Here is a 14,206-nt window from a genome sequence, read left to right as displayed (position 1 = left end):
CCCCCTTCGCACTATTTTCCATCTAGAGCGCAGGAGCAAATAGGATGAACTTGTCGCTTTACCTGCTTAAAGGCGCCGCCGGTTGTGTTAACAGCTCACGGGATAGGGTTTTCTTCGGAAAAGTTTAAAAAAGGGGGAATAGTCTACAGGGAAGGGGCAGAAGTAGAAGATTAATAAGGACAAGAGTCTTTGAATGTTAAACGGGCGATAAGAGAGCGGATTAGACCCCACAGCGAGGGATCAGCGCGTGTTGTTGTCAAAGATGCGGAAACAACTATCTGGATATTGATCCACCTGGATATTTACCCGCGCTGGCAGCAGCATGTCTTGGCTCAGGAGAAGGGTGAAAATGTCCCAACTTGGAGTGACACCCAAACACCCTGAAGTTTTCTGTCTTTTGGGACTATTTCTGTGCTATGCATCGGCTGGTTTTTACACCATTCCGCGGAACTAACGGGTTTGGTTTTGGACCTGAGTCATCATGTCAAAAGTCATTCAGAAGAAAAACCACTGGATCACCAAAGTAAACGACTGCCTGGTCATCCGGGACGCGTGCGGGGAGCCGAATGTGGATCTGCGCGGCGGAGCTGAGAATGGAGAGTTTCCGTACATCGGGCAAGTTCGGGAGGATGCTGTGGTTCACCAGGACGGTAAACTCTGCGAAGGGGAGCTGCTCCTGGAGGTGGAGGGGCTTCCTGTGTCTGGATTACCCCTCTATGACATTTTATCTGTGATTAAGTGCTGCAAAGATCCCGTCAGGTTGAAAACTGTGCGTCAAGGTAGGAGAAACATGGAAGTGTGTGTGTGTGTGTGTGTGTGTGTGTGTGTGTGTGTGTGAGAGAGAGAGAGAGAGAGAGAGAGAGAGAGAGAGAGAGAGAGACTCACGCACGCTGATGCGTGTGAAGTAGGGCAGAGGAGTGCAAGATGCATGTTGCTCATCATCTGAAGCCTGGAGTTTTCTTAGGCTTTGACATGAAACTGCCCTGACAGTCTTCCTGCCCTCGTTTGTCTAACGTCGCTATAGCCACTCTGGGTCTGACCTGTGGGGTCACAGATTAGGCCACTTACAGAGACTGCAACTCTCCAGAGCTGCGTCTGCAGGCCCAGCACTTACAGCACACTGTCTATTGCCAGATCTTTGACATGTAAATGCTGGCTAACTTATATTCTCAGCCTTAAGGCTTAAAGACCACTTTCACCTTACATCTTGCTGTTTTATCAACTGTGTCTTATAGTTAAAAGGTCCCATATAATGCTAATGTAAAAGCTCACACTTGCATTTTGGGTTTGCACAACATGTTTTCATGCTTTAATGTCCAAAACACACATTAGGGCCCGACCATCCTTTTCTGCATTATATGTTCTGTAATAATATTGTTTTTTCTATTGGTGCATATTGGACCACATATATGCCGATACCGATATGTGTGTAACGATATATTGGTCTGCCTCTAGTTTGTGGGTCTTCTGCATCTGTGCTCTTGGCATCTCTGCGCTGTCATTGCAGCAGGGGAATGACTGTAACTGTAGCGGCACTGTGACATCACAACCGTACAGAAGTCCTGGCGGCTCGTTTAAAGACATAGTTTATGAATACGGGCGGTGTGCATTTCCCTGGATTGAGTGTTTTGATACAACCCAACAAATCCAAGGTGTATCTTCAAATGCCTTGTTTTTTTTTACAAACCAACAGTCCACAACTCAAATAAACTAATTTTACCGTGATATACTGAGGCATGTAGGATATCACTTTACAAATTGAAAAGCCCTAACCTGATAATGTGTGTCAGTATTTAACATTTTTGCGTGAAAAATGACAGACGCATTATTTTTCTGTCAACCAACTAACTGATTAATCAGCTAATCGTTTTAACACTGCTTCTTCCTGTAATGTTTGTGTTTACTGAGGGATGGTTTGTTTGTGAGAGCAGGACACCACTCATGAGGAGCTGGGCTTATTTCTGGAAGTGCTTCCTGCGTGTTAGATGAGCTTGACCCATTGCCTATGGTCTGCTGCATCTGCACCTGTCTGAGAGACAGCTAGAGGGAGTTGGATGCAGCCGCTGATTTAAAAAAAAAGTTTTATTCTCAGAGTCTCCGGTGTACTGTGCATGGTTTTGTTGTTCTCCCTGTCGGCCAAATCCCGATGTTCTGCGATGCCTGAGTGAATACTGAAATCCTTTAATTAAATTTCAACTCAGAGGCATTTGTATATTTCACCTCAAATGTCTTTCCACACACGCTCACGTTCACTCCCTTCGCTTAGATACTAGCACAATATTAGACAAAGCCTGCATTGCTTTGTCTCTGGGGAAATCATTAACTGTGTTATATAACAGCGGTTTAGTTTCAGTGTAGCATCATTGCCTCTCCAGTGTTCTGTTTGTCCATTAGTGAATGCACAGTGAACGCTTGACCTCTGGAGCTGAAGTCTCAACCCTTGGGACAAGAGCTCAGCACTAACGTTGCTCTGTGTTTGCAGAACAGGCGTTTGTTTGACAAATGATCAGACCAGTGTTGCACTATGGGAATTTTTTTATATCCATAAACAGTTTTCTAACTAACCTAAACTTTATCTATTAGTTTCTCACATAAGTCAGCAGATTCTCCTCGTCTGTAATTAAATGAGGGGATATTCTTCAGTCTGCTCACAAGACGGCCATTGTGTCTCACAGTCTGTGTTGCTCCCATGCTGAACCGACCAGAGATGGATTGGATCTCTCTCCTTTCCCCTCTACAGAGCTGTGGGTCGTATTACAGCCGACTACATCTCCTTAGCACTGTCGCTGGAAACTGTATCAGTGTGTGCAGGTAGGCAGGTTGTCGCCACGGTACACCACAGCCCCACAGGTGTTTGGCTCCCACTGAGGAATGCAGAAAGAAAACCACTTTAATGAAGTCTGGGCATTCCTATGGTGTAAAGGTCGAATATTACCCTTCAGTGGTTTTGAGTCTTGTTTTTTTTTTTAACTCTGTAAATAACACTTTAAATTGCGAAGGGATGACAGAGATGTAAGAGAGCTTGTTATGTACACAACAAATGTATCATGATAGTTTAGTCTTGAATTGAATTGAATTGAATTGAATTGAATTGAATTGAATTGAATTGAATTGAATTGAATTGAATTGAATTTTGACAAAAACGAGCTGTGAGTCAGATTCAAGTCTCATTTCTTTTGTGTGTTTTTGAATTTTTCTGCCTTATAAGCATTTGAGGCTACAGCTGGGGCCATCTTTGTTGTGTACAGTTACCATGGTTACAGGTGTCATTCTCATCCATCACAAGGTTAGTGGAAAAGGCACTGTTTACTTGTTCACACTGACTGACTCTTCTCGGGGAATCCAGATATTATGATAAACTCATTTGAATAGAACAAGTCTCTCTCTGTCTTTCCTGCTCACCAAGCATCACCACAGCGACCTGTTCTGCCCATTCATCATTCACTCACCTGTTCACTAATACACTATTCACTTGTGCAGTCTTGTTTTAGCTTAAGAGGAGGAGCTAAAATGTAATGTTGTTTTTAGAGTACCAGCGTGCACCTGTTCATTTTACCCCACAGTATCTTTAGTATATTCAAACCAATGGAGTGACGGTCGTCACACCGCTTCTTATCTCTCTCTGTGTGGAGCAGTGCCTGTATATTGACAGGCGCGGGGCCCTTTTAGAAGGCAATTTGAAACAGCATATTGTAATTTTTCGCATCTGTTATGAATTTACTGTGTGTGCCCCTAACAATTCTGGTTGTATCCCTAAAATGTTCAGTTGGGGACCACAGTGCTCCTAGTGAAAAAAGTTAGTCTGGAACCCTGCATACTCACAAAGTACACATTAAACAAAAATACACTCAGTGACTGTGCAACATATTCTCCTTTCTGCTCTCCAACGGGCTATGGTCACTTCAAATGTAACAACATTAATTGTACTTTGTCTACTTTGAGGCCCATGTGAATGATGAATCAATTTATGGTAGGGCATTTTGAGGTTAAAGTGCAAAGACATATCAGACTTTGATCCTCCAGTGTAGCTCTTATCTGTTATCAGTTGAATCCAGCTCACAGGTGAAAGGTTTTGTCTCTTGACTGTATTTTAATGAGCACCTGGTAACAGTGGTGTGCTTGTAAAGGTGCATCAGGTCATACAATATAAGGTTATTACAATGATATAAGAGCTAATAACAGTATCTGAATGATACTAGAGCTAAATACAGTATATGAATTTGAGATTGACATATGTTATCAACAAACAGGTGTGAACTAGACTGTGTTTTACAAATTGGGTAGCCTTCTTGGCATTTGAGTTTTTACCTTTTTAAGAGAAGCAGAAACCCCTCCAGCACAGACAAGGGACAAACTGCCCCTGGTCGCCTTAGATCTTGCCTCCACTTGAAGCCAACCAGAGTGAATCAGGGCAGCCTGCTGGATGCCAGGCATTCCTGAGAGGTGGGGCCAGGAGTTCACTGGTATACCCTCTTTTATACTCTCCATTTTGTTCCTGTTACACCCCTCCTCTCAGGTCACCTCTTGCTATTTCCCGTCATGCTTTTTACTTTAATCCTTCAAACCTTCAGGATAGTAAGCATCTGTCCTGCTGAAGTATCTTGGAGCAAAACTCAGGGGCTCAGTAAAAGTTGAACCTACAATGTGGCAAAAGCAAAAAGCCAATTAATAAGAAAATGCAGTTAAAGGCGTTGTGCATTAATATTTTTTTTCGAGTCAAACTGAAATTTGAATTCTCTTTTTTTGTCATGAACGATCCACTACCGCAGTGTCAGACCATGTTCAGTGCTTGAGTATGGTCTGGCTGCACAAGTTAACATGCTCTGGTTTGTTTGTATTTCTTTAAACCAATCACAATCAAACATCAAATTTATACACCCGGTGCATGAGAGACATGCCGGATGTCAGGTTTTTATCCCGTTAATGTCACAGTCGCCTCATCGCTCCACAAAGGTCTGCTGTTTTCGTCTGCTGCTATTTAAAGTCTCTTCATTGTAGAGTGAGTGAAGTTTAAGTCACAAGCTTCTCGTACCTCATCATTTATTCATTAAGTCGGTTTCCTCTGCACTTTGTTTCTATTGATACACAAAGTTTTGCACATCAGTCAAGTGTGAAAACGGATGGAAACACAATTATTGTTGTGTTTGTCCTACATTATGCAAAAGAGAGTGGCTCACTAGCTGTTTCTCTTTCATGGGTCCAGATGTTGGGACAGAAAATAACCTTTGAAAACTCAAAGCATAGAGTGGTCCGGTAAACCTCAGAGCTGCTCCATCTTAAGTCTCCGTTGTGCAAAGATTGCACCAAATTGTGTCGCTGACATTGTGTCTCTGGTCTTTGTGTGCAGGTAAAAAGGCTTACACACATGTGACCGCTTCTTAGAAATAGATGTCTTCTGTGATGTGCTTGTTCCAGAATGCAAGTCCATTATATCTTTCATTATTTAAAGTGAGTATGAAGATTTTGTCAGTCTTGGTTTATAGCAACCAACCGAAGTGCTGTAAGCTTATATCCCTGAACTTGTCAACGGCTTCTGTCATGAATGCTGCGGCTATCTCTCCTCCTTCTACTTTTCCTTCCACATCCACTGTCCCTTTATGTGATCTGTGTTATTTTTTAACAATCACATGTACAGTATGAGCACTGTGTGTTGTTTGTTTTGTTTTATCTTTTCATTTGTTCAACATTATTGGGTACAAACAGTGACACAGACCGAGAGTTTAGCGTTGTAAGATACTCTGGTGTAAATGTTTTCAAAGGAACTGTTTAAAATGCATTGTTTGTGTGTTGAATACATTTTTTTCAGTTTATACATTGCTATTTTGCTTTAATCTTCTTGACAGAGTGACTTGCTAACATTGCTAATAACGGCAGCATACCAGTGAAGGAGCAGTGACACCACACACAAGCAGCTTGTGTCATTTAAGCCTCATCTAACGGCTGCAATTCAGAGGCTTTGCCTCAGGTGTTGTAACAATGAGGTTGGAATGGAATGCACATCAGATGTGTAACAAGAAACTACCATCTGTACTGTGGATATAATACTCCAGTAGGGAGCAGCATAATGAGTGCCTCTAATATAATATGTTTCCATTCAGTTTACTGAAGCCATTTAACTCTTCACTTTTTATGATACTCTATTTCAAACCTCATGTCCCCATAAAACATGATCAAAAACTGGCAACAAATGTCAGATTTGTAATCTTGTTTAATTACTCATAGATCAGAAATCTCCTGAATTTAATCAAAATGTAATTCTCTATTTTCTGCTCGTGTTGAGACACTAATAGAAGGTAGGTTTCGATTCTATGGCGTTTAGGTGAAAAACTTGACTTTTGTAGAAAACTGTGCTCATATTTCTCAAAGTAAGGTGTCAAATTGATCATTCTCGAAGTGTTGTTGGCACTAGTGCTGCAACTTAGAGATTAATCTCATTATTATTTTCTGTGGTCTAAGAAATGTCAGAAAATAGTGAAAAATGTCCATCCCCGTTTCTCCCGGTCCAGGGACACATTTTCAAATCAAAAGCCCAAACCTTAAAAGTATTCTGTTTATTATTATTATGAAAGGTGGAGAAAACCAGTGATTGTTCACATTTGGAACCAGAACAGAACCTGTAGCCAACTGAAATTTATGATTTTTTTTGTTTGTGTGTCTGGAAGCTGGAACACGTGCGTTGTATCAGTGGTGCAGAGACTCCACAGGTGGCTGGGAAGACAGTCTGGTCAGATTATGTATTCCTTATCATACAGAATGTAAAACACTTTTTTTTAGTTATGACCTCAGCTTTAAAGGAATGCTGTAGCTGATAAAAGAGAATAAATCGATGCCTTGTTAGTAGGCTCATGAAGGGAAACAGGACTCCTCCACTGCATGCCAGTTACATTATCAGTATAAGCATGGAGAGCTTTCAGGGCTTCTAAAGTACAGCACGTTTTTCTCTTGTGGAGTTCACATGCATCATGTTTAAACAGAATCCTGCTATACACAGAGACATGTTCACCATGAAGCTCAGGGACAATATTTATAATGACAGAAACATGACTCGTCGCAGCACTTTCCTTTTTTTGTTTTTGGAGTCTGTAAATTACAGTCATATCCTCTCATTTTCTTCTTTGTTGTATTGCAGCCCAAAGACATGTTGTCAAAATGTAAGTGAAATTCAGCTTTATTCATATTAAAACACATGGCACATGGCCCATGTATCATTATATGTTGATTATAAAATATAGCACAGCTGGAAATGTGTGACTTACTTTAACAAGGACCAACAGTCAGGTTTTTTAGTAAAAGTCCCTTCTCTTCTTTTTGTCCATTTACACTGTATAACCTTTTTAGAGCACTCCGCCTTCTTGAATAAGGTTTTTTCCTTCCACAATGTCTTTACGATCATGTGCTTAGGTGTCACTCAAAAAAGCGACATTCCTAAGCCATATAGTGACAGGGAAAACCATGCAAAACACCTGCCAGGTTGTTTAAATCAAATAGGTAAATCACAACAATAAGTAGTTCTAATTATCTGACCTTTGTCATCAAGTTGACTTCCTTTCGTTCATAAGGTTTTCACGTTACTACACTGATGTGGAGTATAATGTCACTCACTTGTTGTTTCTTATCAGCTCCCCCTCTGATTAATGCGAAAGAAATAGAAACTGGGATCAGTGTGTGGAACTGAGAACATATTATAGCTTTATTAGCTCGCCACTGGATTCAATCTCTCAGTCTTACTCTGTCTCTCACTGCTGCACGAACATGCACATGCAGTGACCTACACACATGCACCTCCTACTAAGTCAATCACGTCAATCACACACACACACACACACAAACACACACACACACACACACACACACACACACACACACACACACACACACACACACACACACACACACACATGTTCACTACAAGAGTCTCATATAGTCGAGATAAATTGACATTTAAGCTGCGCTCCTCCTAGATTCACACATCTGGAAGGGATTATGCACCATTACAGACTCCGTTTTATACAGTACACATGAATCATAGTGCCACTTTTAGTTTGTTTCTTTGGTTTTGTTGTGGTTGTTAGGACCAGTAATTGTAGCTTCCTTAAGCTGCAAATAGTATAGTGTGAGAAACGCTCTAATTTTCCCAAAGGTCCTCTGTCATCATGTTGGATTTCACAAACTGAAGCAGTATGTTTGAATTGAAAATATACCTCCAAAGGAATAGCGTGTGCTCATTCGATTGTTTGTAAAGTTAAACTCTGCTACACAAAATGTAACATCATTCTTTTTTATATAAACCTTGGTGTGTTGTTTAGCTGAGGTGAAAGGTCTGCAGATGATCCTTAGAGGATTTCTCCTGCTTGCTGATCTCTCTATCCCTCCCCTCCTCCGCTTCCCTCAATCTCCAGAGATTCAGGTTGCTCATAAGCTCTTGAGTGGGCTGACCCGACCCTGTTTGGGTCACCAGTGTATAAAACCATTTTTGCACTCGTCAGTGTCAGGATATTGTCTGATATCCTGACACTAATATTCACACTGCTGTTTAATCTGATTGTATGTACTAGTAAAATGTATCAGTTTTGAGTAACTCCAGATCTGGATTTACCCATGTTGTACTTATACTCCAGCGATGACCACACCAGTAGGTTACGAAGGGTTTCTATTGGCAGGACACTGCTTGTTAATATTTAATGAGTGACAGGGTTGTTGTAAGTAATTAACTTGCTCGGACTTGCACAGAACCTCTTCTGTTTCTGTTATTGTTATCCTAATGGATCACACTTCATTCAAACAAAATGGTGAGGAGGACAAAGATAAAGACTGTAGGTTTATCTGAAATGTTTTCATGTGAAATACTTTTCCTGGAATATTCTCAAAGAGCTCAGCTGTCATGTCTACTCCATTAAACCACGTCCAGACTGTTGGGTTTAGAAAACATGCAGCTGGGTGAAGCAGAAATACTTCCAGTGGGACAATAAAGCAGTTATGACTAAAATAATGTTTATCCCATTGTTAAATATCTGAAAACCATTAAATCTGATTTTTATTAGTGTTACTGTGGTTCAGAGCTACAACTAACTGTTATGCAGAGAACAATCATCAGATTAATTGATACTAAAAATAAATATTACAGTAGGTGCAGCCAAGTGCACCATTCAAAGCTTTGATTTTCAATATGTTCTAAGCAGCTGTTGCTGTTTCCTAGTTTCATCATTGTTGTTTTTCATGGCAGTTAGTTTTTATATTTAGTCAGATAAATCAAACATAAGTTTCTTATTTAGTGAGATTTAGTCATAGCATGTTGAGTCAGTGGCATAAATACGTTGCAGTGTTGAAAAAAGTTTTATTCTGGTGAACTGTTTATCCCAAACAAACCACTGTTGTTTCTTCTGAAATAAAAAAAAATGCATCACTTCCTCTGTAGCAGAGGAAATTTCCTGGCAGAGTGGGAAGCCCCTCATGCTGTAAGTGGGTACCACAGCATGTTGGATAATATCGGATCAATGTTGTATGACGTCAGCTTGCAAGAGAGACAGACTTTTATTTATTCAAACAGCTTGAGATGGTTGATTAAAAGCAGAAATGTGCTGTCAGTACAGATGTAATGTCATGCACAGAGCCCTCTAGTGGTAGAAAAATGTATGATGATGAAGATGGATCCAAAAGGAGGGTCTGTTGTGTTTTGATTTAAAGTAGTTAAATGATGCAATTCATGTTGATTTATTGTTTAAGTATAAAATATTGCATAAAATACACGTTTAAACATACTTATTTACATTATTGTCAATACATATTTGCGGGAATTTATGAGAAACCTGATAATGATAATTAGTAGTATTATGGTCATTATTGAAAGACATTGTTTCATGGGTTACATTCAGGGATGCTTTTATTCACCTTTTGTGATAATACATTTTTGATAAGGTGGATGACACTCGTTTTGATCATTATTTAAAGCTTCCACAATCCAACAGGGCTTTATAACTGATGATCGGATCATTTCTAAGTATAAAAACATAATGTTCAATCATGGTCTTAAGTTATGTTGCTGTTTACACAGATGTAAACTCAACAAAGAGGTTCCACTTCTCCATTTCGCACTGAAATCCGACCACAAACACAGGAGCTGGAGACACTAAGCAGCGCTGCCTTTGATGTCTGAGCTTTAAAGAAACACATCTAGTTTTCCCATGAACCTGTTTGCAGAGTTTTCACCCTGGAAAAGGTGAAAAAGTTCAATCACACAGTACTGACATTTTCAAACATGTGGAGGAGGTTCAAACCCCTTCATGAGCTCTGTGTCTTTCTGTGTCCTGGTGTCCACACGATCTCCATTCCCAGTCATATATCAGTGTCTTGTGGCAGGTTGAAGGACGTCTTATCTAAATTAAAGCAGCTTTGCAGGAACCGGCTTCCTCCATCTGATATTGTCATTACTGTCAAGAAGCTTGAAGACTGTTCTGGTGTGGTGGTTTGATTTAGTCACAGTAGCAGATAGACCACAACAATGAAGGTGATAAGCTGTTGAAAGAAAACCCTCTTTCCTATAGTGTGTAAGGCCCTCCAGCTTCTCAAAGGTGCACAAGGTACTGTAGCTACTGCTGTGGTGTAATGGACAAATCTTTAATTTAAACAAAATACCACTTCAGTTCATGTGTTTAGCAGTTTCACACAGTCTGATTGATGTGTTGCATGGAAACAGCTGTGTAAGCATCTGGAACTCATCTGCATATACCCATAAGTCATTTCGCTTTTGACTGACTGATCAATCCTCAACCTGCCACTAGGACGGTTCAGTTATTTTCTAAATTAAAATCTGATTTGTTTAATTTTCTGCTTTACACTACCACTTTTTACATCGGCATACTGTCAAATTGCTCACTTTACAGAAAAATGTTGCCATACCAGTAAGAAAATACTTTGGTTCTTTTTTAAACTTTGAGGACATTTTAAACAACCCTGTCTAACAGTGTAGAATATCAGAGTTAGCTGCATTATACTGAACAGGTGTAGTGTTTACCATGGTCATTATCTTAGTATATTACATTACATTTCATTTAGCAGATGCTTTTTTTAGCCTGCATCGGAAGATGTGTAGACTTTGTCCTGTCCGGATGTAGATAAGGAGCTCGTTCTACCATTTAAGAGCCAGAACCGCAAACAGTTGCGACGAGTGACTAGATGTCCCTTGCAGCGATGGAGCAATGGCTAATGCAGAGTGGAGTGGGCAGGCTGGGTTTTAAGGTTTAACCATGTCCTAGATGTAACCTGGGTATTGTGTGTTAGCATTCCACCGTCTACTTATTAGCTGTAAAGAACAGCTGAGGCTGATGGGAATTTCATTAGATTTGAAGGTATTTGATCAAGTGTTAAACAAATTGGCTTTAGATGAGAAGTCAGGTGGTCACCAGTGATGGAACTGCATCCTGAGGGGGGGGGGGGGGGGGGGGGGGGGTATGAATGTCTGCACCAAATGCCTTGGCAATCCATCTGACAGTTGTTGTTGAGACTTTGCACTAAACGCCACAAATGTGAACCTTATGGTCACACCAGAGGAAAAGTCTGGGGATCATCAAAGTTATAGGCTTCATCCTCCAGCAAGCACGGATATCTGTACCAAATTTCATGGCAATCCAGTCGGGATCAAAGCATCACAAACATTTCCCTCCCTAGAGTCAGTCATGCCTCCAGCGTGACACTGTGATCTTCAGATAATAATGGAACTAAAAGTTGTTTTCATTATTGATTAATCTGAAGTGTCAGAAAACAGTGAAAAAGACCATCATACTTTCCCAGAGGCCAAGTTTTTGTGTTTGAATTACTTTTTTTGTCCAACTGTCTAATATACATAAAACTGAGATTTAAAAAATAAATAAAATATATATATATATATATATATATTATGTATTATCATTTGAAAATATAGTTTCTGTTAATGTGATATTTAATGTTCCTTTCTATTTGCACAATGTCCCGCTGTACATGTCTGACTTTCTGGTCATGACCATAAGAGCCTTCATAAAAAAAACAATATTTTCCTTTGGTCCCTGGGCCTGTTTTCACAAAAAAATCTACCACAATCTGACACATGCTTCCAGCTATTAAATCACTTTCTGTTATTCTTCTAGCTGTGGCTCTGAATCATTGTAGTAAATTTAGATTCTTGTTACAAAGCAACACAATAATGGAGACATTTTTCTTGAGCTGTTGGTGTCAGCTAAATTTATTTTGAACACTTGTGTAAAAAATGTTCTGTCTTATCTTGTGCTATGCTGCTTTTGCAAACTTGACCTGAAACTGAGACTCAAATCTCATTATGCTCTCAGCAGGAAAACAGTATTTTAATCTTTTACGTTTGTCTCTGTTCTCAATATAGAGCTCCAGTGTGAGGGTCTGTATGGTAGCTGAGGCTGTTTAATCAGTAAATCGTCACTGCAAATGCCATAATCAGACTGAAATGTCTCCAGATAACTGTTTAAAAAAATAAAGAACAGAGAGAGAGGCATATTTTTAAACAGGCAAAATGATAAGAGGTACATATCTGTTTCTAGGGATATACTGTGTGATAACTCAAACACAGTGCAGATTTGTTCTGGGACTGTTTCGCAAGCTTCTTTCTGTCCCAGGGAGGGAGTGACCTTGGGCTGCAGCTGTTCGTCAGAAGCTGGCAGCATCTGGCTGCACTGAGGGGTGAGGTGTGGTGGTGGAGGAGTCAGGTGCACTGAGAAGAGGAATACTTTTTGCTCAGCAGGTCAGGCAGGGTTAGATAAAGGACAGGACTGTAATTTGGTCATAACTCAAACAGTCTTTTGTTAAGGGTACGACAAACGGAAACAGTTTAACACACTGAGAGAAGCTAAAGCAATGGTTATGATGATGCATTTGGTTTGGCATGTTTTAATAAATTAATGACTGTTTACATCAACCACTTTGGAAAGATTGATTTTCAGCAGAGCTGTGACACTCATACGCTGAACATTTGGTCCTCACATCCTGACATTTTCATCCCCCGCTGATGCATTTGCAGCCATGGGACCGCTTCTGAAAACACGGTGTGTTCAAGGAAACTGTGTTTGTCTTTGATTTGTGATGCCATAGCTCACAGGGGTAATACTTTTTGGCAGCCAACATCTACACATTTAATGTCAGAGGCATCCTTGAGCCGTCAAACAATTTTTCAGTTTTAAATTTCCCAAAGGTCCCTGTTTACAACTGCAAACTGCAACTGTATATCCAAAGTTCTGGATTTAACACGTTTTAAAAGGTAGGTTCACATAACTGAAACAAAGTAAGAAAATAACCTCAATGTTTGTAAGTTCATTTGTGATGCTGACACAATACAAAAAAAGATAAAGTAAAAAGAAAAAAAAACTAAAAACATCTCTTTCCACAAACTGGCTCCTGATTAATTTGGATAATCCTCACTAGCAACAGTTTTTAGATCCTCTGAGAATGGTGCAAGATAAGCTTAAAATAAGATTAGCCTTTGCTTGTCCCCCTTAGGAGAAATTTGTCTTGGGCATGTGAGAGAACACAGCCTCTCCATATCCACACAACATATCTGTATACATGTACATACTGTACAAGCAAACTACAAACACTAAGTTCATAAGGCATGTATTAGTTTCTGACTCTGAACTAGCTCTTTAACCAAATCCCGCACATTTCTATGTCATCTTATTTTGATAATTAATGTAATTTTCTTTCACATCACTGAGCCTCCCCTAAAACTGTTTGGATCTCCCACTTGTCTTGTCTCCCACTTTCCTCTAGTCTACACCAAAATATCGCACATTCCTCCCATGCAATCCAAACAGTTTGCTTTTAAAATGATCAGCAGGGATGTATTTGCAATTTATAGAAAAGGGGCCAAAACATTGCAAGCAAGTGTATTAAAAGATGCTGTAGCAGTTGCATCAGCTTTTCTAACTTAGCCAGGTATAACACGCTTTGGCATTTCAACACTTGCCATAAAGCATGCCAGACTTCTAAATATGTGAGCTTGGCATACGTGTAATAGTCAGATGCATATGTTCAAACATTTAATGAAGTGCTTGAAGTGTTTTTCATTTATCAAACTGACCTCACGATGTAGTTTAACATGAATTATCACATTGTGTGTGGGCCTCACTTTTTGAAGGTGTGTGCTAAGAATTTACTTCTTTAAAAGTCTAATATTGTAAAAGCTGAGTTTCCTTGTCTTTTTTGATCATAA

The 14,206-nt window shown here is 39.9% G+C and overlaps 1 protein-coding gene across 1 annotated transcript in view; it reads left to right on the top strand.

Annotated features, from left to right (window-relative positions):
* Positions 1-481: 481 nt before the first annotated feature.
* Positions 482-14,206, top strand: part of LOC310951904 (membrane-associated guanylate kinase, WW and PDZ domain-containing protein 1-like) — a gene marked incomplete at its 5' end in the record, with an annotated part of 92,317 nt that continues 78,592 nt past the window's right edge. Inside the window, one exon of the mRNA XM_083920380.1 lies at positions 482-779. Coding sequence (XP_083776506.1) covers positions 482-779 — 298 coding nt within the window. The remainder of the gene's footprint in view (positions 780-14,206) is intronic.

This window comes from Echiichthys vipera (assembly GCF_963691815.1).
Source record: "Echiichthys vipera genome assembly, chromosome: 9".
NCBI classification, from domain to species: Eukaryota; Metazoa; Chordata; class Actinopteri; order Perciformes; family Trachinidae; genus Echiichthys; species Echiichthys vipera.
This window is presented reverse-complemented; position numbering and strand designations above follow the sequence as displayed.